The 27,335-nt window shown below is 45.5% G+C and overlaps 3 protein-coding genes across 4 annotated transcripts; 2 read left to right on the top strand and 1 right to left on the bottom strand.

Moving 5' to 3' along the window:
- Positions 1-759: 759 nt before the first annotated feature.
- si:ch73-127m5.1 (neurotrypsin) lies at positions 760-26,824 on the bottom strand. Its single transcript, XM_067245515.1, is given in 15 exon segments — positions 760-2,511; positions 3,433-3,637; positions 3,639-3,699; positions 4,336-4,458; positions 5,093-5,350; positions 5,546-5,687; positions 6,073-6,293; positions 6,937-7,078; positions 7,284-7,462; positions 7,989-8,136; positions 8,505-8,683; positions 8,842-8,977; positions 9,137-9,379; positions 24,437-24,479; positions 26,704-26,824. Coding segments are annotated over 15 exon segments (2,835 nt in total). The 5' UTR covers positions 26,776-26,824; the 3' UTR covers positions 760-1,828.
- LOC136950967 (E3 ubiquitin-protein ligase TRIM39-like) lies at positions 11,562-23,254 on the top strand. Of its 2 annotated transcripts, none has more exons than XM_067245512.1 (3): positions 11,562-11,681; positions 20,568-20,701; positions 20,987-23,254. In XM_067245512.1, exon 3 carries the CDS (start codon positions 21,033-21,035, stop codon positions 22,680-22,682), a length of 1,650 nt encoding a protein of 549 aa, XP_067101613.1. In that variant the 5' UTR covers positions 11,562-11,681; positions 20,568-20,701; positions 20,987-21,032; the 3' UTR covers positions 22,683-23,254. The 2 variants fall into 2 exon arrangements, with proteins under 2 accessions (XP_067101613.1, XP_067101614.1); XM_067245513.1 differs by lacking the exon at positions 11,562-11,681 and adding an exon at positions 20,131-20,181.
- Positions 15,263-18,251, top strand: LOC136950637 (piggyBac transposable element-derived protein 4-like). The gene is made up of 2 exons (XM_067245079.1): positions 15,263-15,387; positions 15,889-18,251. The coding sequence occupies exons 1-2, from the start codon at positions 15,263-15,265 to the stop codon at positions 17,558-17,560; spliced, it is 1,797 nt and encodes a 598-aa protein (XP_067101180.1). The 3' UTR covers positions 17,561-18,251.
- Positions 26,825-27,335: the final 511 nt, after the last annotated feature.

The raw sequence follows: 27,335 nt of genomic DNA, 5'->3' as shown, positions 1-27,335 counted from the left end.
TCCAGATCCATCCTGCTGCAAGTGTGGTCTCTTCAACAAGGCCAAGGACTCCCACTGCCATTAACACTTTTATTATTATTTTATTTATAACTTTTATTCATAAGTCCATCTATCACATCTATCTATTGCACATTGCATATGTCATCTACCAGTCATCTTATTTTATTTGAGATGTTATTTTATATATTAAGTTTTCCATTGTATAGTATGGTTTAGAATTATTTAGACTTTTCTACTTTTATATATAAGATTCTTATATGTTTATCGTATGCACCTTCCTGCCACAGAAAATTCCTTGTTTGTGTGAACGTCCTTGGTGAATAAAGCCCATTCGGATTCGGATTCAGTAGGGCTAAAACTGTGGTGTCACTTCATTACATTGGTCTGCATTTTAACTTCAAATCAAACATCAGATTTGTGAACTCCTGTCCTGGATGAAGCTACACTGTACATGAAGCAACTCTGGTCAAGTTGTGGTTTGTGCTAGCATTATCCACGACACTGAATGATTTTAACACCCTGGTCAGACACGTTCTATAGTTGCAACTTTTGTAACTAAACTAGATGTGAATGATGGGAGAGGTATGTGTAGCAACTATTGGACAACATACTGTATTTAAACAGGAATATATTATGAATATACAATTAATAATACTATTAGTTCTCATATTTCTAAAAGCTGTTCGACCTGGTACACCCATATACACACTAGGAATCAGTTGTCATCAAGCATGTAGTTTAATACCATATTACTTCACATACATTATAAGGAACAGACAAACAGCAGATATGCTAGTTTCATTCTCTGACTTCAGATGACTGAACATGGAGCTAATCTACTGTCTTACAGGTGTTTAACAGAGGACCTCTGAGTCAGAGGACCTCTTACGCAGGACAGAGTCCAGGGTGGGATGCTCCTGTACAGTCAAGGGGCAGGACTATGTACAGGGTTAGAAAAGATGCAAATTACAAGCTCCTGTTTTAGACAGTTAGTTAGTTATAGAATACAAGATGCTTCACAATACCTTGACACAGCACAAGATGGATCTGAGGTTCATAAGTAAGAGTAAAAAAAACAATCCTCCCAGTCATAAATACAGGTACGGTGTTACTGGGAGGTGAAAACATAGAACACTGTTGCCATCTCCTGGTTAGATCGCACACACACGCTCAATTCACAGATATTCCAGACAGCAGGATTAACAGTTTGACCATTGAACTCGGTCAAGAACGCACACAATACACACAGTCTAAGCTACATCTTAAACCCAAGACAGGCGCATCTATTGAGTCATTCAGGGATATCAGTACAAAACACAACCAGGATCTAACCACTGCCGTCCGATGGCTATGAGAGAAGAGATAAGTATGCAGAGAAGAACAGAGGACACAGGAAAACACTAGATGAACATCCTTCAGAAGAAACATTTTACTTGTACCCTATTTAATGATATGTGTGTCTATTTCTCACATCAGCCAGACCAATCCATTATCAGCCAGTGTACAGACTTCCTTAAGCACTTGCCGAACTACAACCTAACTAACTACTGCTACCTAAACCCTAACACACACACATAATACTGCACATCTTAAAGTCACACTGTACTTCCCCAGGCAGTCACTGATGAGGTCATTATCATCATACTGCATCACTGCACAGTGCATAGGGCCTTTGAAGAGGCCCTGGAGTTCAGAGTTCACGTGAGTATATACTGGACAGTCAGGGTTCAGACAGGTTCATAACAACCTCCACTCCCTTCTCTCCCTCATCCTTCCTCTTCCTCCTCTTCCTCTACGGAGGCCTGTGGTTCTGCTGGCTCGACCTGGATCAGACCAGGATGGGGGTGTGTGTGGCAATGCCAGACGTGTGTGTGCCCTTCTTGTGTGTGTTACCGTGATACTTTTGCGCGTGAGCGTTTTGTTTGAACTGACTGGCAGCGTGTGCATGCGTGCTAGTGTGCGGAGCGTGTGTGTGTTTCTGATGCTCATGCACAGCTGAGGGTTGCATCGTTTTATGCACGTGTGTGAGGTCATTGTGGGTGTTTATGATGTCATTCTGACTCTGTGTGAGGTAATCTTCTGTGTCTGTAAGCTGCTCTGTGTGTGAGAGGTGCTGATGATCCCGGGTGTGTGTTACTGCCGCTGTGTTTGAGTGGTCTTCTAGAACGGCTATGTTCTGCTCTGTGATGTGTGTGTGATCCTCCTGAGTGTGTGTGTGTGTGACCTCGTGGATCCAGCTCCTGAACCTGCTGACCCGGGTGTAGAGGGCTGGAGCCGAGGGCTCGCCACACCCGTAACCCCCGGCAACGGTCCCAGTCAGGACCCAGCGGCCCCCCTCGCCCTGGCACACCAGCCCTCCGCCGCCGTTGCCCTGACAACCATCGCCATGGAGACGGCTGGTGTCCGGGGGGCTGCCGGCGCACAGCGTTCCGTGGCTGGAGTAGCCGTCGCCATAGTGCTTCTTACATTGCCACGGTGACAAGAGAGGCACCCAGGACTGCAGGACACCGTCTGATTGAGGGAGGAGACGAGCAAAAGACCACAGAGAGAAAAACAGAAACACAGAACGGAGTTTGGAGTTTCAAAATGCTGTCGAAACAAGTCAAATTCAATTCATACACCATTAATTACATACTTTCTGTAAAAATTACAAACTTTTTGGGGAGAATTTTGAATAAATGTGCCAGGCAAACTGGGCATTATACAGTATATATAATTTTCCTGAGGAATCAATGTCAATCATGGTTATCTTGAGGAATCTTGTTGGAAAAGTTAAAGATGTAACTGTTATCCTGTATAAGAATGATTCTGTGTTCAGTATTCCTTGTGTGCAGAGAGGCCTACCCCCAAATCTGAACTCTGGATAACACTAGGCTTACGTAAACAAGGGGACCTGGGCTTGATCACAATCTTACTGGAGGCCATAAAAGAGTTGGTCAAGCTTAGAGGGGTCAGAGAGCGCACACACGCACACACTCAAACACGCACTCACACACGTGCGCCAGGTCTATGCAAGGGAGCCAATGAAGAAGAGCCATGGAACATTTGCATGCCTTTGTCTTAACCAATGACTGTAAAGAGCAGGGCTGCTTACATAGGTAGCTAGCGCAACATGCTAGCAGACAAACTTGTAGCACAATGGCGTGTGATGCTTTTGTCTCCTTGTGGGCCGGCCGCAAGCAATAAAGCTTTCTTGTTCACCGACTGACTGTACAATGCTTGATAGATTAATATTCCTGAGAAATCTTCTACAGTATGTTAGTACACCAAATAAATATCTTGCAAACCCGAAACATCTCACAGGAACTCATGCTGAAGATGTTTAAACTGCCTACATTGTCAGGTGACTGGGTGTTTGCTGCTAAGACCAGCTGGACTGCAGCTTCGGAGACTAGTCTTACATTAAGTTTATGCAACTGGCCCCAGGCTTACCTGCTCCAGTCCTGGCTGTGGTCACCGTGACGATGCAGGAGGAGGGGCTGCTGGCCCCCAGTCTCTCAGGGCTGGGGAGGCAGGCGGCATTTGTGTCGCCGTCCAAACGGACACAGTGACCCTCTGCGCTGAGTAGCTTCAGCAGGGCCAGGTCGTGACCCCCACGCTCACCTTTGAACTTCCTGTGGACCACCACTTGTTCTGGGGGTAACAGTGAGCCCCGAGCCTCCAACACGTACCACATACCTGGAGGGCTCACGGCCGTACCTGAGGGAGAAGAGGAGTGGTCAGAGGAGAGGATAGAGAGAGAGACAGAGACAGAGAGAGAGTGAGACAGAGAGAGAGAGAGAGAGAGAGAGAGAGAGAGAGATACATATTACAAATCCTATTTGTAATATGTGTTGTCCATCTCAATGTAGCTATTTACTTAGGTTGTTTTTGTTTCGATTTGTTGTTTTCTGTTCTTGACACTTTGTTGTTACCACATGTTCCGGACGATACAGACTGTTGTTTCCTTTTTGAATGGTGTTGTTGATGTATGGTTGTCTGTTATTGTGCGTCTTGCTTTGGCAATACGGTTGAAATGACTGTCATGCTAATAAAGCTGAATTGAATTGAATTGACAGAGAGAGAGAGAGAGAGAGAGAGAGAGAGAGAGAGAGAGAGAGAGAGAGAGAGAGAGAGAGAGAGAGAGAGAGAGAGAGAGAGAGAGAGAGAGAGAGAGAGAGAGAGAGAGAGAGAGAGAGAGAGAGAGAGAGAGAGGAGAGGAGAGGAGAGGAGAGGAGAGGAGAGGAGAGGAGAGGAGAGGAGAGGAGAGGAGAGGAGAGGAGAGGAGAGGAGAGGAGAGGAGAGGAGAGGAGAGGAGAGGAGAGGAGAAAGGAGGGGAGACGGGAGGAATCGTACTTGATGAAGCAATGTGCAGAGGTCAGTGCCCAGCAAGGGGTGATAAGTGTTCCACTACAGAGAGGGGGGCCATCTTGTTTGTCACCCTGCAGCCACACAGACAGCTGCCACGGCATGGAGCTCCTTGGAACAACAAGAGGAAAGATCAGGAGGAGGAGGAGAGATCAGGAACAGGAGGAGAGATCAGAAACACGAGGAGGAGGAGAGATCAGGAACAACAGGAGGAGGAGGAGAGATCAGTAACAACAGGAACAACAGGAGGAGAGATCAGGAACAACAGGAAGAACAGATCAGGAACAGGAGGAGAGATCAGGAATAACAGGAAGAGGAGGAGAGATCCGTAACAACAGGAAGAAGAGATCTGGAACAACAGGAGGAGAGATCAGGAACAACAGGAGGAGAAGAGATCAGGAACCGGAGGAGAAGGAGAGATCAGGAACAACAGGAAGAGGAGGAGAGATCAGGAACAACAGGAGGAGGAGGAGAGATCAGGAACAACAGGAGGAGGAGGAGAGATCAGGAACAACAGGAGGAGGAGGAGAGATCAGGAACAACAGGAAGAGGAGGAGAGATCAGGAACAACAGGAGGAGGAGGAGAGATCAGGAACAACAGGAGGAGGAGGAGAGATCAGGAACAACAGGAGGAGGAGGAGAGATCAGGAACAATAGGAAGAGGAAGAGAGAACAGAACACCGAGAAGAAACAATCTTGTTTACAGGTTCCACAGAAAATGATGCACCTTAAACAAAACCCTTACCTGGGAGAGATCTGTCCTCCCCCTGTCTGGTCTGGGCTGCTGACCCCCGGAACCTTCCTCTGCCCACAGGTGTCCTGTCCTGGCCTGGGGCCCTCAGAGTCACACCTCACCCCTGCATCCTCCTGCCGCGCGCAGGCCTGAGACCGGCCCAGAGACGGACACTCCCCCAGGAAGTCCTCCTGGCCCGTACACCTGAGCTGGTCCAGGTGGAGAGGACCCTTCCCCCGGCCCTGCCCCCCCAGAACTTCCGCACGCCCTCTGGGGGAGGACAGACGGCTGCTGGGTTCAACAGCTTCCTGGAAGTTTCTCTCACTCCGCACTTACTACACGCACACACCCCACTGCACACACACCACGACACACACATATATACTCACACATCCCTCTACACACACATACACACCACTACACTCTCTCTCTCTCTCTCTCTCTCTCTCTCTCTCTGTGTGTTACCTGTAGCCCAGCTGCCTGCAGACCACAGCAGCGTTCAGGTCGTTCCAGCCAGAGTCACAGATGCTGCCCCACTCTCCATGGAGATAAACCTCCACCCGACCCTCCCTGGGGCTGTCTCCACCCCTGAGACGCAGCAGGGGTCCTGCACAGACTCACACACACACACCACACACATATACCACACACACAGTATGTAGATCATTGTGTGTGTGTCCAGGCAGTGTAGTGACAGAGGTAAATGTCAGCTGTATTGTCATTCTAATACAGAAGTAGGAACATGAGAGCACATCACACCAGGACCACAAAAACACTCCCACAACCAGCGGACCTCATTCACCATGCTGTCAACACATGGCATTTCACCCCTCACACACACACACACACACTCACACACACACACATACACACTCACTCACATACTCACTCACTCACACACTCACACACACTAACACACCCTCACACACACACACTCACACACACACTTACTCACTCACACACTCTCACACACATTCCACTCACACACACACCTGTAGCAGGTGCCAGTGCTGGTAGCTGGTTTGTGTCTGGGCTGGGGTCTCTCCTACAGCGCACACCCACCACCTCACTGTACGAGCAGGTGCTCCGCCCCCAGATGCCGTGGCGACAGTCCAGCAGGGACGACTCAGAGCCCTCGCAATGGACGTCGTCCAATAGGATGATCCCAGTACCCTCACCAAAGGCCCCGCCCCCCACCACCTCTGCATGCCCCCTACAGGTGACACAGAGAAACGACAAGAACACTGGGATGAGCTAAGACACACGGCATACAAACCAATTGTTAGAAAAATCTGTATCAAGTAGTGCACAGAGTCAATGAAGTCAAGGAAGTTTTATTTGCTTGCGCATGTAGCAAGGAGACCAGTCTGATCACGGTACAAAGTTATCTGAAATACTAGTCTTCATGCAAGACCATTTATACAACATTGGTGAGAATTATCCTCCCCTGCATAGCAGCTGTCTAGCTGATAGTGTTTATCCTAAAGTTCTCGCACGTGTGTGTGTAGGTGCGTCTCGGTGTTTTGACCCTGCTAGGCTTACCAAATGGCATGCAGTAAAGATAAGCTTGGTGTTGCCTACAGTTAATTTGGGGGGTTCCTCTTTCTGCACGCAAGGAATGCTGAACACAGTATTCTTTATGCAGTATAAAGGTTCCATCCTTAATTTATCTAACAACACTTTACAAGAATGCCCAGAGATGTGTTATGTCAGAAAGCTGTGGTCATGTAGGAGCGTGGGTGGTGGGTGAAGGTGGAGGAGGGTGTGATGGAGGGTGTAGATGGAGGGCAAGGGTGGAGGAGGGTGGAGAGTGTAGGTGGAGGGTGGTGGAGGAGGGAGGGTGGTGAGTGGAGGACCTGTATCCCAGCTGCTGGCAGACCACCTGGGCGTGGTCCTGGCTCCAGTGGTGGCCACACACGGAGCCCCAGTCTCCTGAGTGGAACACCTCCACACGACCCTCCCAGGGACGCTCTCCTCCCACCAGCCGCACCACGCCGTCTGACACACATGGCACAGCAGTCAGTCAGCACGTCTGCGTGTGTGTGTACACTGTGTGTTTGTGATTGTACAGTGTGTGTGTGTGCGTGTACAATATGTGTACAGTGTGTGTATTTAGAGAGTGTGTGTGTGTGTGTGTGTGTGTGTGTGTGTGTGTGTGTACAAAATGTGTACAATGTGTGTACAGTGTGTGTGTGTGTGTCACCTGTATAGGGCTGGCAGGACACTCCTGCATCCTCCATATGATCACAGTTGTGCTGCTCCCAGTCGCCATGGACACACTGTTCTAGCGACAGCTCGTTTCCAGTGCACTGCACAGCATCTAGGAGGATGGGTCCCGAGCCTTGGCCAAAATGAGCCCAGGACCAGGCCTTTGCCACGCCACTACACACACACACACACACACACACACAACACACACACCATGAGAAAAACACACAGCTCACAGTATGTGACGATCTCCCAGTACACACCACAGGATGTCTATTATTTATAAGAAACCATCTCTACACACACACACAATGAAGGAAAAGGCTTTCTTTCTCTGTCCACTGGGATATGAATTCAAACTAACTCTGAGGGCATAACTGTGGGTCCCTGTGTGTGTGATGGCAACCCCCCCTCACTGAGTCACACAGCTCTTTAGACACCTGCTGGGAAACACAGACACTCCCAACTTGTTCTTTAACACTATTCCTCTTCTGTTTTTATATACCGTTTGAATTGTTTTATTGTGAAACAATCAGAGGTATTGGTGCCAGGTGTTGTTTTTAATAAGACTGAGCTATTTTAAGCATGGTCACCTATCAGGACCATCACATCAACAGTGGACAATATGACCAGAATGAGATGAGATCAGACACCATCCGAACACTGTGAAGCACCACCAGCCCCTGAGGGCGAGACGAACCTGAAGCCCAGCTGTCTGCACACCACCTCTGCATCTCTGTCATCCCACTGGTCATCACAGACAGAGCCCCAGCGGCCTCCATGGAACACCTCCACGCGGCCCTCAAAGTCCTCGTCCCCTCCCACCAGCCTCAGGGGAGGCCCGCTGCCTGGGGGGAAACAGCACACCTGGCGTGAGGAGGGGAGAGGGGGACGATCTAGAGGAAAGGCTGAGATGAATCTGAACGATGGCTTTTCATATGGACATTCGTCTACACCCTTGATTTGAGTTTCTACTGTTTTGGCTGTCTCTCAATGTTCTCTCTCTCTCCCTCTTTCTTTCTCTCCCTCTCCTTCTCTGTCTGTTTCTCTCCCCCTATCTCTCCCCCATCTCACTCCCCTTCACTCTTTCTCTCCTTCCCTTCTCTCTCTCTCTCTCTCTCTCTCTCGCTCACTCTCTTCCTCTCTCTCAGTGACCAGATGTTTTGGTCCCTGATCTGGTTTCCATGACAGCAGGAGGTCACGAGGTCACACTGACCTTCCGGAGGCGCGCACACCAGTCCAGCCTCGTTTCCATGGCTGCAGTCGCCGGTGACGAACGTCCTGCCTCGGCACTGACTCAGGGAGGTCTCGTCACCACGGCAACCTAAGCGCTCGTAGTGAAAGAGGCCCGAACCCGAGCCGAATGTGGACGGCTGCACCGATGTGCCGATCTCACTGAGGAGAGGAACGGGTCACACACACACAATCTGGTGTCAGAACAAAGCGAATGACACCATGACTGACACCATCGATCCATCTCTCCCAACCACACAGCCGGTCTGCTGGCTCCTGTCGGCAGACCGGCAGCACCGGTCCTGTACCAGCACTCTCACCCCAGGCCCAGCTGTCTACAGACCACGCTGGCATCCCGCTCCGTCCAGTGAGAGCCACACACAGATCCCCACTGGCCGTTCAGATACACCTCCACACGGCCACTTCCAGAGGCCCCCCCCACCAGCCGGGCCGCGCCTTACAGGGAAGAAGACGGGTCCGTTAGCGTCGAACACAAGTCACTCCTGGACAGGAACAATCTAGAATGGAGCAGGACTGGGGGATGTGTGTTTGAGTGCAGCTGTGTTATAGCTCAATGCGTAGCAGGCAAGATTGCTTTGAAAACCATATGTGTACCTTGGTGACAGTCACAGTAGGCCCAGCCGATGGCTCCAGAGCTCTGTCTGAAGAAGCACCACGGGTTGGATTCTCTGTCTGGGTTCCTGCAGTAGCTGTGCTCCCCCAGGCCGCGGCCCGGGTACTGGAGGACGTAGTCTGGGAACTCAGTCCACCGCAGACAGGGGGCGCCAGAGTCTGTCTGGGACACAGTGCCGTTGTAGTAGCCCAGCTCTGTGAAGCCCTCTGAACAGGAGAGAGGGGCTGGAGAGGAGAGGGGACCAGGGGGGAAGAAAGAGAGGGTTTGGGAGAAGAGGGGATTGAAGGTAAATGCTATGTATTCCTGTACTGTGCCTGCACACTTTACACACTGTCACTTTCAGACACTGGCTGCACTATCAGCAATATTGCACTATTGCACTAGTTGTACCCCACTTGTCTTTAGGTTAGATAGGTTTATAAGGTTAGTATAGGTTATTATATGTGTTACAGAGGTTTAGTTTACTGTATTGTATATTGTTGTATATTATTTTGTATATTTAGGAGGTTATTATATTTTAGCTCATCATAGATGTAATCTATGTTCTGTGTACTTATATGTTATGTTATGCCAGGTTGCTTTGCATTGTCTTGTCCCAAGAATTTCAGTGCCCAGTCTGACATTGTGTTGTTCTGTGCATCTGATAATAAAGGACTGAAATTTGCTGTCCAGGATTGGTTTGTGTGACTCTTTGTATGGACTGGCCCTGAGGAGGATCTCTAAGGCTGATCTACGTTCAACTGTGATGTTCCCCTGTCTTCCCCTGTCCCTCTGTCTTATACACTGTGAAGGCTAATCCTTGAACACTCATCAAGCCCTCAAGCAGACAGGCAGGCAGGCAGGCAGAAGACACAGTTGAGTGGCCATTTTGTAGTGTGATTTATGGCAGACAGGATTGGCTAATTAAGAGCAGCGCTATCTCAACGACACACGCAGCCATACACAGACATACACAGCCATACACAGACATACACAGCCATACACAGACATACACAGACATACACAGCCATACACAGCCATACACAGACATACACAGCCATACACAGACATACACAGACATACACAGACATACACAGCCATACACAGACATACACAGACATACACAGCCATACACAGACATACACAGACATACACAGCCATACACAGACATACACAGACTGAAGTGGAATAATATCACATTGTTGTAATTATGAAAGATGAAGAATGAGTATGGATTATGTGATTTAAATATGCCTTTTAATCACTTTAATACTTTTATATCTTTATATGTTACACTACTGAAAAAGCCTGATACAAAACCATTGACTGTTTAGTATTTCCCCTAAGGTATAGAAGGAAAATTAAGCCCAGAAATGTTAATCTGGATGATTGGGGCTGGGAGTGAGAGAAGGCTATGTGATCAGGTTTCTACCTTAAAAAAACTACAAAACCCAGCAGTAATGAGGCGATTTTACAACCCACGGCCCGGAGCCCAGTGTGACTGGCCGTCAAGGTCAGAGCGGGTCTACAAAAAATATATGATTTCTCTATGCACCAAGAGAGACCAATAGAGTGTAAAATGAATTATGCATTTGTGATAAACAATATTGTACCAATAGCAAATTTACAGAACTGATAAGGTTTTGATAAAAAAGAGTATTTCCGAAGAAGATTTCTCAGTCTGATTCTGCAGAATCTGGCTCACGTTTGAAAGGAGTTCACCCTGTTTGTATTGGATTCTGATTAAACACTTTGCATCAAACTCTGGAAGTTTCTGTGCTGTCTCAAACTTAGAGAAATTACGTAACCCAAGGACTTAGTACTTTGATTTTCTTCATCAAGACATACACAGACATACACAGACATACACACAACCTCCCACTACCACATACTCTACTCCCACTCCTCACAAATGGTTCCAATTTGGAAGAAGAAAAGAGAGAATTACAAAGAGACAGAGAGAGAGCGAAGGAGAGAGAAGAGAGAGAGCAAAAGAGAGAGGAGAGAAAAATAAAGAGAGAAGGAGAGACAGAGAGAGAGAGCAGACAGACAGAGACAAAGAGAGAGAAAGAAAAACAGAGAGACGGAGAGTGGGTAAAGGAGAAAATGGAACATAAAGAGAGAGAGAGAGAGAGAGAGAGAGAGAGAGAGAGAGAGAGAGAGAGAGAGAGAGAGAGAGAGAGAGAGAGAGAGAGAGAGAGAGAGAGAGAGAGAGAGAGAGAGAGAGAGAGAGAGAGAGAGAGAGAGAGAGTGGGGCATATTATACAATTGTGTCTTCATAGAAAAGACTTTGAGAATCTCACACCAAATCAAACAACTGCAAACAAAACAGACTGATTGGCTCTCCAAGAGAGAGCATCCTGCTGCAGCTGGCCCTTTAAGACAGAGAGGTCTGAGAGCAGCTGGGAGATGTCCCTTTCCAGAAGTGAAAGTAGAAACCTGAACATAGAAAGCTTTGTCTGTTTCTTTGTGAAAGTTAATAACTCTTTTCCTGCTCCTAACAGCGTCTCCCTTTCACCGACAGTAGAGAAAGAAGTCATACCAAAGGTGAGAGAAAAATACATCGTAAATTGACTATTTTGTTTTAAAATGTCTACATAAGGCCTGTAACATTCCTGGTCTTAAACCAAGTGTAACATCAGTAGAGCAAGCACCCTACTGAAACATTCTTGCTAACTGAAGCCATTTTTGCAGAGGGCTATAGCTTCGCCATATATACACCCAAACCTGCATATGAAAATAGGGACACCGGCTATATGAAAGAAAGGTTGCTTAACCCATACAAATTCAAATTGGACCATCACCGGTTTACTCAATGGCTGCAGTAGACCAAGTGTGATGCCTTTGAAAGACCAGGGAATATGTAAACACGTGTTGGACTACTGCATGCACAAACTCTGTAAAGCCTGTAAATATACATGTTACAACATTAAAATAATTACTAGAATGTAATACATAAAATAAGAAACAAAATCATATCAAACATGATATTAAAAGCTGTTTAGAACTATATTTACATGAACACAACTTCTAATGATAATTTCAGAGTCTTCCTCCAGAGGTGTGTGCTAGAAAGTGTGATTGTCATTTTAACATTACAGTCCCTTTTGTGCAAATCAACGACTGTCCCAGACAAGTGTCTGATTGACCAAGGGGCTTTGTCAATACAGCCCTACAACATTTACTGGCCGTAATCATACATTTGCACACCATCAGGCCATTCCTTACCTAACAACCTTTGACCCTCAGTAGCCAGGCCTAGTACGTTAGCATATTTGCACACAAAGCTTTAAGGCAGGGTCAGTTTAGCAAACTTAACTATTTAGGCCTGATTTCGAAAGGACTGAAAGCAAAATATCCCACTCCCTCTCTTGAAAGCCACTCCTCCAAAACACGTGAACATGCCTCACTACAGCCAGGAGGTAGACAGACAAGTAGCCTGTCCAATCATTGCATTCGGTCCGAATGCTGTCCAATCATCAAAGCCGGTCAGACCTTAATGTTATCATTATCAAACCACACACAGACACAGTGGCTGTTAATCAATCCACCTTCTTGTGTCCTTGCGCACTCGTTTGATGTCATCTTTCATTGCACAAGAACAGTTCCAATCCAAAGAACACATTTAGTCATTTAGCAGACGCTCTTATTCAGAGCGACTTACAGTAAGTAAAGGGACATTCTCCCAGAGGCAAGTAGGGTGAAGTGCCTTGCCCAAGGACACAACGGCATTTAGCATGGCCGGGAATCGAACCAACAACCTTCTGATTAATAGCCCGACTCCCTAACCATCTGAACACAAGTCAATAAGAACGCCAAAAATACACGAATGAGTTCTTGATCCGGCCCTGTTATCGAGGATGCATGGTTGGTGACTTGGTCAGCAACAAGAACGCATCCGAGTTAACATTTTTTTTATTTTATACGAGAAATGTACAGTGTAGTTGCAGAATAGCCTATTTGCTTATTTTATTCAAGAAACTGCTCATTTGTCAATGTGCTTTCGATTATAGAAATAACGTTATTCAGTTCAATGCAGTGGAGAAGAAATAGTTCATGTTAGCCAGTTAAGTTAAAGGGTAGCATGAGCTACACAAAACGTAATTGCCGTTAGAGTGACAGTATATTAGCTTTGTAGTTGATTTTCACTTTTCAAATGTCATACCGATTATATGAATATGGCTATGCATAACGTCTTCATTAAGGGGTGTAAACATCTAGCTAGCTCTAGCCAGTGCCGGTCCTAGCATATTTGGTGCCCTAAATGTTGTGCGTCTAATGCCAGTTAGTGATGGGTCGTTCGCGAATAGGTGAACGTCGGGAGCTGGCTTGCATATCTGAAGAGTCGACTTTCAATAGATTAATAGCCTATACAAATTAAATGATTATGAAATAATGAATTTTAATTGTAGGCTATTTAAAATAATTGACTAATTCAAAGAACAACAAACAAATAGCCTACTTGTACTTAAAGCATTCTACTTCTACTTGGCCTAAAGGCGCACACGATCATCCTCACATTCTGTTCCTGTCAATAATACACGCGGTGTCAACCAATTATACTGCATGAGAGAGGGCCGAGCCAACTCATACACACTCAGAAGAGCAGTCGAAACTCGGAGGAGCGCCGTAACAAATCAATGCATTTTTAAAGACATTGTGGTTAAGTTAGAGTAGGATTTCATGTAGTAATTTAATTCAAATTGTTTTCACACCTATCATAGTTAAAACATTTATTTTTTAAAGAGCCGTTAGGGAGCCAAAAGAGCCGGCTCTTTTCAGTGAGCTGAGACAAACGAGCGGGCTCACGAAAAAGATCCGGAATGCCCATCACTAATGCCAGTGTTGTCATACCGCTGCATTGAGCTGAGTAAACTGAGTCTGCGCTATTGATGACCAATTAATTTTTATGTGGAAACTGAAGGACTGAAATTGTTTGTGTCTATTCCAATATGTAATGATGGTATTCAATGACACAAATCTGTGTTCTAGAAAGAGTGGTCTGGAGTCGCAGAGGTCCGATAATATCAGCTTTAATGCAGCAGTTAGAAATCAATACGTCCAGAGCTCTGGGGTTGTCTAAGTTTCCCTACCCGCAACACAGTTTGGGTTGGTTCACGAAGTCCAACTGGCTATCTTTCCCTGCCCCAGCATATAATATACAGTGTAATTAAAACACAAAGATGAAAAAAGGGTTGAGCTTGTTCTCTCGTGCATCAGGGAGTTCAGACGCGTCCCACCTGCTCGGGTGCCATCTCCACCCGGTTTCAAGGTTGTTTCTGAAAATGAAGAGATAGAGACACAAAGAACAGCCTGCTTCCCACACCCAGTGTGAGACCCAATGTTTAAGCCTGAGCACACTTCTAAGTTCATAACTTTAATAAGCACAATGCATAACTTTAATAAGCACAATATATTCTTTAAAACACTTAGTATTTGGTCTTTTAGAGGAATGTAGAGACAATCATGATCAGGTTTATTTTATACATTTTATTATATTACTGGCAAAGTTATATATTTACAAATGTAAGTTTTCATGTAAAAAGACTTGTTTTATTTCGTTTAAGAAAGAAATTGAGCATTATTTTTGTTTCAATAAGATTCTCAATAAAGCAAAAAGCAGTGAAAACTTTGAGGACCTGTAAGCTTTTCAATATTTCAGTGTTTCAAGTCAGCCGCCTGCATGAAGTCCATGAAGTCGAACGCACCTAATGACGGAGAAAACTTCACAGAAATATCACATCTGAGAGATTACTTCAGTTCTGATATCTTGACGTCTAAATGGCCACTGCACGCTGACCTTTTGATTGACACCTCCTTTCACTCAATAGGAGCTTCTAGGGCGTATCCATAGCCTTCAATAGCCAACGAGAGACCGCATTGAAAGGAATCCCCCCTCCCCCTCACCCCACTCTTTCCATCATGGAAAGATCGAGCCAATTACAACCGATTATTTGGATAACTTGTACGTCGTATAGCCAATGAAATTCTGAAAACCGCTTTAGACGGAAGTTTCAAAGCTGCATATAAAGAAGACCATTCGTAATTACCCCATGATTTGTGCGTCGGTGCGTGTAAGGTAAATAAGTGTAGTTTTGGTCGCTGTTGAGACTTTTGGAACTCGAATTATGGCAAAGTGGACTGGCAAAGTGGAAAGCGACCAGTCTGAGGATGATGTATCCGAAATAAATACTGATGGATCAGATCCAGACTACGAAGCAGAGGAAATGTCCAGAAACATTGCTCTCAACAAGTAAGTAGCCTATTTTCCCATAATTATCTAACATACATTACTGTATGTCCCGCATAAATACGCTTTGGAATTATGAATAGGCCTACGTATTTTGTAGATTACCCTTTGTCGTGTGTTTCCCCAGTGAGTCTGTTGAACTGTTGGTGTTTGTATTTTAAACGGGCGGTGCTTGTATTTGATCGTGTCTGAAGCCCTTCAGTTTCAATGTTTTTGGGTTAATTTAAATTGCCAAAGGGTACGGTATTTACAGTAAAAATACATGCATACACATTTTAACACATGAAAGCAAATTCAACTTAAACTATATATATACGTACGTTTGTGTGTGTGTTTTGGTGTTCCTGCTGACCTTTGGGGGAAGTGTGTGTTTGTTTCATTGTGTGAACTGCTGAGTTGTGAGGCAGCGAGTTGTAAAAAGGTATATATAGAATACAGAAAATATGGAAACGTTTTGTCTAGCTTTATAAATGACAAATGTCTTTATTTTGTTCCTTTTTATAGGCTTGTTGAGGAATCGGAAATCAATTGGGAGCAGGATTATTGTGCACCACTCTGCAAGCATTCAGATGAAGAGGAGCAGCAGGAGCAAGGTAGCACCTCCTCAAGAGGAGGGGGGAGGGGCAGCAGTAAACCTGGAGTTTTTACAAGCACACCTGACGAGAGATGGAATGATGTTGACGTTCCAGACATAACACCACCACAGCCTACCTTCGCACCTACCAACCCACCTGGACCCCAGCTCGACCAAACGGCTACCTACACAGTCCTGGAGCTTTTCCAACTTTTTTTTACGAACTCTGTTTTACAAACAATCATTCAAAACACCAATGACTTTGGCTCGACTCACCACTCGACACCAAGTAAACCATGGATTGATCTGACATTGCAGGACATGTTTTCATACCTGTCCGTGATTATCTACATGGGACTAGTCAAATGCTCTGCATTGACTGATTACTGGCGAGGGGGCAAACTGTACAGCTTCCCGTTCACGAAACGGTTTATGACCGGTAAGAAGTTCTTTTCAATCTCCCGTGCCCTTCGCCTCAGTAGCATGGCGGACGATGAGGCTAACAAGCAAAGGATTGGCACAGAAGCCTTCGATTGTCTTAGCAAAATCAAGCCACTTTACCACGAGATTAGAGAGGCCTGCAAGAGGAACTACCACCCTGACCAGGAGATTGCCATCGATGCTCGAACGGTCCACATTGGGGGCAAACAATATCTGAAAAATGAGCCTGTTCGCGGGGGATATAAAGTCTTCGTCCTGGTGGACTCCAAGAGCGGTTACATGTGGGACTTTTTTGTGTACGAGGGAAAGCTCCAGGGAAGCAGTGGCTTGGGGCTCGGTTATGAGTCAGTCATGAAGCTAGTTGACACACCGTTGCTGGGCACCGGATACAAGCTCTTTGTTGACCATCTTTACTCGAGTCCCGCCCTTTTCCTCGTCCTCCTTCATAAGAAGATCTGGGCATGCGGACCCATCCTTACCAAGAGAAGTGGATGCCCGAAAAAGAAAGTAAACAGTCTGGACTCTGAATGTGCTAGCGGCAGCATACGCTGGATCCGGAACGACTCCCTCCTCTTTGTCCAGTGGCGAGACGCAAGGGACGTCTACCTGTGTTCAACGTTCCACACGGCACATGCACAGGACACGGTGCAGAGGAGGGTCAAAGGAGCAGATCAGCGCTGGATACTGAAAGACATCCCTGTTCCTCCAGCGGTAAAGGAATACAACCAGTGCATGGGTGGAGTAGCCCTTTCTGACACCCTGATGGGGAACTATAATCTAAATCGCAAGACCCAGAGCTGGTACAAGGCCTTCTTCCATTATTTCCTGGACATCGCAATGGTGAACGCCTTCCTCCTCCACACAGACATTGCAACAGTTGAAGGACAGGTACCTCTGACCCAGAAGGCCTTCAGAGAGACTCTTGCTGAGGAGCTGGCGGAGGTGGGGTGTCACACAGGGCGTGCAAAGGTGCCTTCTGCTCCACCAACAGCACATCACAGGCTAGTGCATATCAGTGGAGACAGCACCGCTGGTCGGCTGAAGTGCAGGAACTGTGGTGCAAAGACACCAGTGAAGTGCTACACCTGTGATATGGCCTTATGCTTTGTCCCCAAACGTGACTGTTACAATGACTGGCATGCTGCCAGGAACATCAAATAGTTTGCAAATATTTTGTGAAAAAATTATGTCAATTGTAGGTGAGTATAATGGTGTTGGGCTGAATTTGGGATGTACCTAATTAATGGCCCATAGTGGATATCCAGACTTTGCATTTTCATCCACATGCTAACAGACTATCACCTTGGAGTACATCTCCTTAGAGGGGATTACATAAGTTGGAGAGGAAAAGGAATTGATGAAGACTCTGAAATGATCATTAAAAGCTGTTGTCTGTAAATAGTGTTTTGAACAGCTATTAAGGTCATGTTTGATATGTTTTTTTTTCTTTTTATGCATCAAATATTTTGTATGTACAAAGCTTATTTAATTGTTTTACAGAGTTTGTGCATGCAGAAGTCCCAAATGTGTGTGCATACTTCCGTGTCTTCCAAAGGCATCACATTTGGTCTGCTATGGCCACCGAGTAAACCGGTGATGGTCAATTTGAATTGATATGCTTTCAGGCTTCCCCTTTGTTGAAGCCAATCTGGTTAGACCTGTGGGTTCTGTATTTTAGACAATCATCTTTAACTTATTTGAGGCTTTTCTCCCATGCACTAGGAATGTAGATTTTGTTTACGATACTAGCTCCGGTGAGTTAGGCTCCCAGTTTTATTTATTGTAGCTGCCTTTGCTAATGAATACTCTGAAGGTATGTTTCTGTATTGATTGTTTCATGATTAGTGTTTAGTGATTATCTTACTATTTAGATAATAAACTCTAATTTTGCATACAAAGCTTCTGGTTCTCCTTGTATGTATCTCTCACACTAAAGGCCGAATGATACTACTCCGACTCCGTTACGGACGGAGTCGGACGGATTCGTTGAATTTATAGTACTCCGAAGGCTGTGGGTGCTGAAAACAATTCACCGCCAGAAGAGTAGGTGGCGCTGCACTGCGATGCTAGCTAGGTTATGGAAAAGTATGAGCAACTTTACAAATGAGCCGTTTCATCAATAAAATAAGCACATTTTCAGCAACTACACTGCCCATTTCTCGTCACATTTTAATTCAGATGCTGATTTACATGTACTGTTTAGCTGAAAAATGAATTGTAAAAACTTATAGCAATGGCGGTCAAAGGATTCTGTTCGTCTTGTTGGTCACGGCAACCCCGCCCCTGAAGCAAGCGGTTCTTAATACGGACCAATCACAGCCAAGGGGTATCCGTAAAATGACAGACGGATAGTCAGGAAAATCAGGAGGTGCACGTAGAGCTCTCCGAGGGGCTCGGAGAGGACATGGCGTTCCACGTCGGAGAGGTCGTTCCCTGTGTCCGTGTCCGTGAAAACGGAGTAGTATAAATTGGCCTTTAGGTGGTGAATACTTTGAGGTAGTGGATTGACAAGGCTATTAATTGTTCATGTCATGCACGCTTTTGAAGCATGTCCAACTGAAGGCCTCTGAGTCACTTACAGTAGGGCTGGCCATGCTCTGAAGCTTTACTGTAGCCTCTGGGGGTCAGTTTGCATACTGGGACGGTGGATCAACTCCATATCCATAGTAGAGACGAACAGTTGATGAGTGAATATGCTACATTGAGATCGGTGCCCTGATCAAGCACAGAAACGATTCTCTCCGTCATTAGAGACATATGTTATTGACCGTTTAGCCTTCAATGTTACAGGTAATGGGACCTTTTTAGAGCTGTAGTCAGACGTTAACGTGTACTTCCCTGCCATCAAATCAAACAGGCCTCCAGTCAGGGACCAGCCAAGTGTCTCCAGCCTCACAGTGTGTATTTAAAACGGCTTTTCCACCATAGCACTTGTTTTGAGTCTTATATGCACAAAGTTTCAAGAAGGGAAAAAGCACTCTGTGTTTATGATTCAGTCACTCTGTTTCAGCAATACTCATGGTGGAGCTGAATATGGGATATGATAGCTCAAAGCTGTATTTCAAGGTAATGGCTCCGATTTATAGTCATCCTCAGGCATCTGTATGCAAAACAAAATTCAGGCAGAAAGAAAAACAAATTTCACTCTGTTCAAACTTCTTTTACTCAAAACCACTAGCACTTACAGGGATTCTGACACTTAAACGTCACCTTTCAAAAGAGACCAAAACCATGCATATACGTTCTTATTCAAGAACAGCTTTCAATGTACTATTGCCGGCAAAGGTGTGGTTTGAGTGGGCATTTGAGTCTAATTACAAGTTACATAACAGGTTCACATGCTAAACGGGTGAAACTGTATCAATGAAACATGAGTAAAGGAACATGTATTGATGTGTGGATGAGTGGTCTGTCACAGTATCTTTCAAACCAATATCAGTGGAGGTCCAAATCAACAACTCTAACATACCCTGCCAGTGAGACACGTTTGATAAAGTGAATGATTAATTATGTATCCACATCCCAACTTTTAGATTTGTGTTTCCCCTCCCCTACTGTGTCCCCTGCCCTAAGTTTGGCTCCCCTATCTGCGGCTGTTCCCACTTCCTCTGGAGATAGGAGCTCACTGGCTGCCTGCTGCTGTTCCCACTTCCTCTGGAGATAGGAGCTCACTGTTCCCACTTCCTCTGGAGATAGGAGCTCACTGGCTGCCTGCTGCTGTTCCCACTTCCTCTGGAGATAGGAGCTCACTGGCTGCCTAAATGTGGCCCTCTGCTGGCTAGGTGTGATGACCTACTTGGCCAGCGTAATCAGAGAACCAGATCTAGGACCTAAAATGTTTGCTGGTTTTTAATGAGACTTGATGAAAGTAGTCAGTATCGTGTCATAACCCATGTTTTCTTAACACAGTATTTCCTTTATGTAACCCTTTTTGCTACTTGCAGAATATTCCTCTAAAACATTGCTCCATTCCTAGTGGAGAGGGCAAATGTGTCAACTGTGTATTTACTGCCTGTTTTCCATGGGCCCCAAAAAGGGATCTGAACATGGGAACCACATGAATCACAATGTTTTCCTCTGCACAGTATCTGTGTTGGACTATGTATCTTCTCTCTATAGGAATTGTCTGACTTAGTCATTTATTAAACTGAATTCTCTTTTCCCTCAGATGATTGTTTCCAGTATATCAAGCATAAACCAGAGCTGATGTCACACCGCTAGTGGAGAGGGACCTTGTTCCTTCTCAACTGTGCCTTGTGTTGTGGGAGGACGCAGAGCCCATGATCGGGACACAAAACAAAGGTAAATGTGCCTTGTTATATTGTCTTTCCATTTCTCCCGAAGATCTTTCCCTCTCTTTCCTAATCTGTCTGTTTCTGTCTGAGGAATCATGACAGTAAAGCAGGATTTATGTAGGATTTAGCTCTCAGGGCCATGACCTCTGTGATACATCCATTTTACACTGCAAAATTAGCAAACACATGTTGGCAAAGGAAAACATGCCCGGCATAAACAGGAGACAATGTATGGTACTGTTATTTCATTTTGTCGGGGAAACTCACCATCACTTCTACATTCTGTTTTCAGATTACACAAGTTGCTTTTATACTCTATTTTCTGAAATCATCCACAAATGGCATCATCCAGCAGTTTTCTGTCTGAGGAGCAGTTCCAGTGCTCTATCTGTCTGGAGGTGTTTACTGAGCCAGTCTCTACTCCGTGTGGACACAACTTCTGCAAGGCGTGTATTGGTAGATACTGGAACAACTCTTGTCACTATAAGTGTCCACTGTGTACAGAGAAATTTGATGCAAAGCCTGAGCTCAAAACCAACACAACACTCAAGGAGATTGCAGATCATTTTCGAGCCATGACGTTGAGAGACAGAGACGCATCCACTGCCAAACCAGGAGAGGTGGTCTGTGATGTCTGCACTGGGAGGAAGCTCAAGGCTGTCAAGTCCTGCCTGGAATGTCTGACCTCCTACTGTGAGACCCACCTGGAGCCTCACCAGCTGGCCCCGGCCCTGAGGAGACACAAGCTGCTGGATCCTGTGGAGAGCTTGGAGGACAGGGCATGTGGCCTGCACAACAAGCTCCTGGAGCTGTTCTGTAAGAATGATCAGATCTGGGTGTGTCAGACTTGCATTGCGACAGACCACAAGAATCACCACGTGGTGCCGCTGGAGGAAGAGTGTGGAGAAAGGAATGCTGAGCTGAGGAAGATGATCCAGGAAAGACTCCACAAGGTCCAAGAGATCAAACATTCAGCAGAGCTCAGTCAGAGAAACACAGAGAGAGAGATGGCGGACTGCAACAGGGTCCTGATGGATCTGATGAGTTCCCTTGAAGGTTGCCGGACTGCACTCACTGAGATGATTGAGGAAAAGCAGAAAGCAACGAAGGAACAGGCTGAAGGGTTTATTGAAGAGCTGCAGGAGGAGATCTCTGAGCTGCAAAGACGAGCCAATGAACTGGAGCAGCTCTCACACACCAACCTCCACCTCCTCCAGAGCTCTCCACCCCTCTGCCCCCCCACACTCAGCAAGGACTGGTCAGATGTCAGCATCCACCTGGGTTTGGGGAAATTCAGGAGAGCTCAAAGGAGCTCTGTAGCTCAACTGGAGGAGGCTGCTAGGAGAGCCTTTTCTGAGCTTGAGGAACTCACCAAGACAAAGGAAGGGATGCCTGACTTGAAGGCATTGCAGCAGCATGCCGTGGATGTGACTCTGGACATTGATACAGCACATCCTATACTCTCCCTGTCCAGGGACAGGAAACAGGTGAAGTATGAAGGCTTGTGGAATTTTATTCCTGACAACCCAAAGCGGTTTCAAAGCTTGTTGGCTGTCCTGGGGCACAAAGGCTTCCACAAAGGGAAGTTCTACTTTGAGGTGAAGGTTACTGACAAGCTTGAATGGTCACTAGGGGTGGCCAGTCGTTCCATCACTAGAAAGAAACCCTCAGCCGGTAGACCTGAGGACGGAGTCTGGGCTCTAACCTTTCAGGTGAACAAGTTTGTAGTGTTGAACCCCCATCCAGAACACATACACCCGAGACAGAAGGTGGAGAAGGTGGGGGTGTTAGTGCATTATGAGGCAGGTCAGGTGTCCTTCTATGATGTGAAAAACAGATGGCTCATCTACTCCTACTCTGGCATGACCTTCACTGACACACTCTACCCATACTTGAATCCATGCGACAATGAGTTTGGCCCCAACACAGAACCCTTGGTCATCTGTCCAGTCGAACACAAACAAATATATTTTAATGATTCTGATTAAGGAGTCAGGTGGCTGAGCGGTTAGAGAATCGGGCTAGTAACCAGAAAGTCGCTGGTTCGATTCCGGGCCGTGCCAAATGCCATTGTGTCCTTGGGCAAGGCACTTCACTCTACTTGCCTCGGGGAGAATGTCCCTGTACTTACTGTAAGTCGCTCTGGATAAGAGCGTCTGCTAAATGACTAAATGTAAAATAATTGTTCATAAAACCATATATATTATATATTTACGGTATACAGTTTGATTATAATGTGAGCTTACAGTTTAAGGGAAGTGTAAAGAAGTAATGCAGTGTGGTGAAATACAGTTGAATACAATGTAATGAAATCCAATGTAATGATGTAGAGTTTGGACGATAAGATTCATCAGGTCGATGACTGATGTGTCTGTTTCATATTGTGGCGTTATGACCAAACTGCAGAGGGTCCACTGCAGCTCATATACTTTGACATTTACAGGAAAAAGTTAAATAAACTTAAGCTGATTTGTTGAATAAAATGGTGGACGATTTATTGTAATCTAAAGTAAATCATTGTTTAACTGGTCACCCAGACTTCAGCCACACACATCCAGCACCAGCAGGGTTTGTCTAATCACAAACTAAATCACCAATGAACATACCAATGAATTGTCTCTGATAACAGATATACTGTAATTAAGTGGTTAGAGAAATTGACTGCAGATAAAGAGAGTTCAAATCCCTGCATACTTAATATTTTTGGGACAAATCTGCTGAATTAATAAAACAAATGATGACATTACTTTTCTTAAACGTTCTCCAGCACAAATCTTTTTTTCCTCGTTTTTTTCATCCAACATTCTCAGTATTCCAGAAGAAGCAGTTCACAAGTGTTCTCTCAAACGTTTTGACGTCGCCTTTGCTGTCCGTCTCTTAAAGGACAGGAGGGACAGCCCCAGCAGCAGACATTGTATCATCATTAACTTCAAACACCAGCCTAGATTTTCACTCACAAAAATGTAATAGCTGAGACAACCCTCATTGCCACAACAACCTACTCTTCCTATCGCCATGGGAACACAGAGTGTCTCTGCTCCCATAATCCATTTCCCCGCCACAATGAGTATTTGACACGGTTCACAAGCCATTCTTCATGGGGGGTGGGGGTGTGTGGCAGCTACAGCTAAATACATTCACGAGCACAAACACACACGCACACACACGTTATAGTCATAGTTATCGTTCTTTTATTAAATGTTAAATCCAACCAATATTTTATATCTGATCTTTGTCATCCACATTTTAAGTTATACAGCAAATGTGCTATGACAGGCTAGAAATGTGTGTGTGTGTGTGTGTGTGTGTCTGTATGTATGTATGTATGTATGTATGTATGTATGTATGTATGTATGTATGTATGTATTGAGGGGTATTTTTGGCCATACAGGAAGAAAGAAAGATGATGACTTGGCTGGTTCTCAGCAGAGAGAATGATGCGCCCCACCCCCACCAGCACCCCCACCAGACAGGGACAGGGTGGAGAGCAGGGGGAGGCAGTGAGGAGGGGGGATACGAGGAAGACAGCTTGTAGGGGAGAGGAGAAGGGAAGCAGTAGAGGGTGTGAATGGAGAAGGACGACAGATGGATGGAAGGGAGTGACTGAGTGAGGAAAGATTGAGGGATGCAAGGATAGAGAGGAGGGTGTACAGTATGAACAAATGAAAAGAGAAATACTGAGAGAGAATGGAAAGACTAGTGATTTGGGAAAGAGATTGTACCAGAAATAACGACAGCCTACCTGAGCTCTGCACCTCGTTTACATAGCTGTCATCAGACACCACCTGCAGGATAGGGAGAGAGGTCAGAGACCAGGCCTGAATCACACACACTTTTGGCAAATACACGTTTCGCAATTATACAGACACATACACACTCAAACAAACAAAGGGCGTGACACCAAACCTACACAGCCTGCAACTATACACTGCTGCAGATCACTTTTGCTATAAGGAATAATTCTATTTCATTGAACTGAATAGGGAAAAAGATGGCATCGATTGATAGCAGATACAGGCTGAATGGCATACACAGACAGACACTCACACATTGAGAAGTCAACAATTGCACTGAAGCCAAGGAACCAGATTATTTCAAATGGCATCTGACAGCACGCTGTGTATTACAGAGTTTCAGTCACATAAATCAGGTCAGGTTACTCCACACTGAACAGTCTGACAAAGGAGAGGACAGGAGAGGACAAGAAAGGACAGGAGAGAACAAGAGAAGAGAGAACAGGAGAGGACAGGAGAGGACAAGAAAGGACAAGAGAGGACAGGAGAGGACAAGAAAGGACAGGAAAGGATAAGAGAAGAGAGGACAGGAGAGGACAAGAGAGGACAGGAGAGGACAAGAGAGGACAGGAGAGGACAAGAAAGGACAGGAGAGGACAAGAGAGGACAGGAAAGGACAGAGGTTCATAACTAAAACTGGAATTCTTAACCTATGAATTCATAAGGATTCTTAATTCTTAACATTCTTAATCCTAACCTAAAACAGGTCATTTATTTGCTCTTGCTATGTGAGTGTATGTGCTACACACACCTCTCCCTCATGTCTCACCCAGGCTAATCACATTACCTTGGGAACAGCGATCTCTGATACCTAACATGAGTGCTGATATCTCCACTCATGTCAATCACATGGACTGGTTACAGAACTAATTGAGCGTGACGCTCTGCCAGCTGAGTCCAGCATTGCTGTACCACACAGACACAAACAAAGCTGCACAAAACACACATCTGTGTACTGTTCAGAGTTCACCAGTTCAGTATCGCAAACACAGTCATTTCAACATGGCATCAGCTCTGACACTGGGACCATGGCTCTACCCTGTCTGAGCTCCCTGCTCGGCTCGCTGATGAAGCGATCATTTTTTGACTGCTCCGCTCGGAGTGGTTATTTCTGTTTTTATAGTTCTCTCATCTCACTTCTGTCCTCTCATGCTTCGTCATTCGTATCCTGTCTCACCTCTCTGGTGTTGTGTTTGAGTGCTATCCTGTCTCACCTCTCTGGTGTTGTGTTTATGAATGCTATGCTGTCTCACCTCTCTGGTGTTGTGTTTGAGTGCTATCCTGTCTCACCTATCTCCCTCCAGGGCGCCCTTGATCCCATTTATACTGTATCCTCCACAACAGTGGCTGCATCAGTCTACTATACATGCCTTCTGAGACAATTAATGCATGATTATTCCAATCTGCCATGATTACCAAACTTGATTATAATTATTGAAAGTACTGTATTTACAATCATAGGTTATCGTACAATAACTATTGGCCAAAGAACACTAGATGGATGGGAAACACCCATCTAACATACTGTGTATCTAGCTGTTTTTGTGTTTTAGGTTAATGGAATGTAGTGCACAATTTTGTAGCCTACACACCCAATCTGCATTCTCATATTCAAGACAATTGATTATTAGTTTAATAATTAAAAAACAAACCACATGAGCGTATGTTTGAGGGTGCCTGGTTGTTGATGTTAAATTGCTGCGACAAAGGGCAATAGCCCGTGATAGCATTCATTCACGCGCCACCGGGGGCGAACGGGCGAACGACTGGTTCTTCTCATGATAGCCCGCCATAAGGGATACCATGCGCCTGGGTGTGTATGTGCGCGAGTGTTTTAATGCTCAATTAGACAATGGGAGAAATGAAATTGTGCGAAATAAGAAAACCAACAATATAGTAATGGTGATTTACAATATTATTCTTATTCTATACAATGAGTTTACATCAACAATTTAAAGCAAAAAAAACGTGTTTTTGAGAGCGTCATGTCAAGACCACGCGCACCCACACTAACGCTCTAACGTAATCCCATCAGAAGGTGGAACATCAAGGTTATGCATTAAGAAAAGGCTGCTTTAGTGGTCCATTAAAGCCCACCTTATACCCTTGAACTGGACTAACTGACAATCTGCAGCAGACAAGAGCGTGCCCCTTGACAAGGGACGCATTTCTAAAACATGCCAGATATTAAAATAATTGTTCTCCGATAACATACCTCTGCCAACACTGGTAGCCAGAGGCAGCTGACGCCGATAAGAAGCAAGATTTCTCGGCCAGTTACATCCATCCTGCCCGATGTGTCAGTGTCATAGCCTAAAAACCCACCACACCTTTCCCATTTCTGTCACAATTTCCCGGTGAGGTGAACCGTTCTCTGGCCAGCCTGGGAACAGTGGGCGTACAAAGGGGCGTTTAAAGCGCAGACAATACGCACAGCACACGCGCACAAACTCCTGCCCCCCTCTCTCACACACATACTGTATATAGGCTACACACACACACACATACACACGCACACAGCCATGTGACGGACCCACTTTGGGTGACCAAGCCATATATTCACGCTAAGACTATTAGACTTTGCTAAGGAAAATATACCATGCAGTCTACTTAGCTACTAAAACATCTGGTTGTGAAAACCTCTGTATGCCTGTATGCCAAAATATTGGCTCTCTATGGCGGAGAAAATACCCTTATTTCTGAAATGAAGCCAACTTGCTAGCCAAGCAAAGATTGCGCTCGACTGAGATACCCCAAGCGTGAAACACAGAGGTGGCACATGTTAGTGAATACATCATTTGTATAGTATTGTAGAAAAAAACTTTTAATGATTAAACGGCCACACAG

Source organism: Osmerus mordax, chromosome 10 (genome assembly GCF_038355195.1).
Source record: "Osmerus mordax isolate fOsmMor3 chromosome 10, fOsmMor3.pri, whole genome shotgun sequence".
Taxonomy (NCBI): Eukaryota; Metazoa; Chordata; class Actinopteri; order Osmeriformes; family Osmeridae; genus Osmerus; species Osmerus mordax.
The sequence above is the reverse complement of the archived record's forward strand: the minus strand, read 5'-3'. Positions and strand labels throughout refer to the sequence as shown.

Coding starts and splice junctions, on each gene's coding strand:
- LOC136950637 (XM_067245079.1), top strand. CDS start 15,263: ATGGCAAAGTGGACTGGCAAAGTGGAAAGCGACCAGTCTGAGGATGAT. Junction 15,388..15,888: donor AGAAACATTGCTCTCAACAA/GTAAGTAGCCTA, acceptor TCCTTTTTATAG/GCTTGTTGAGGAATCGGAAA.
- LOC136950967 (XM_067245512.1), top strand. CDS start 21,033: ATGGCATCATCCAGCAGTTTTCTGTCTGAGGAGCAGTTCCAGTGCTCT.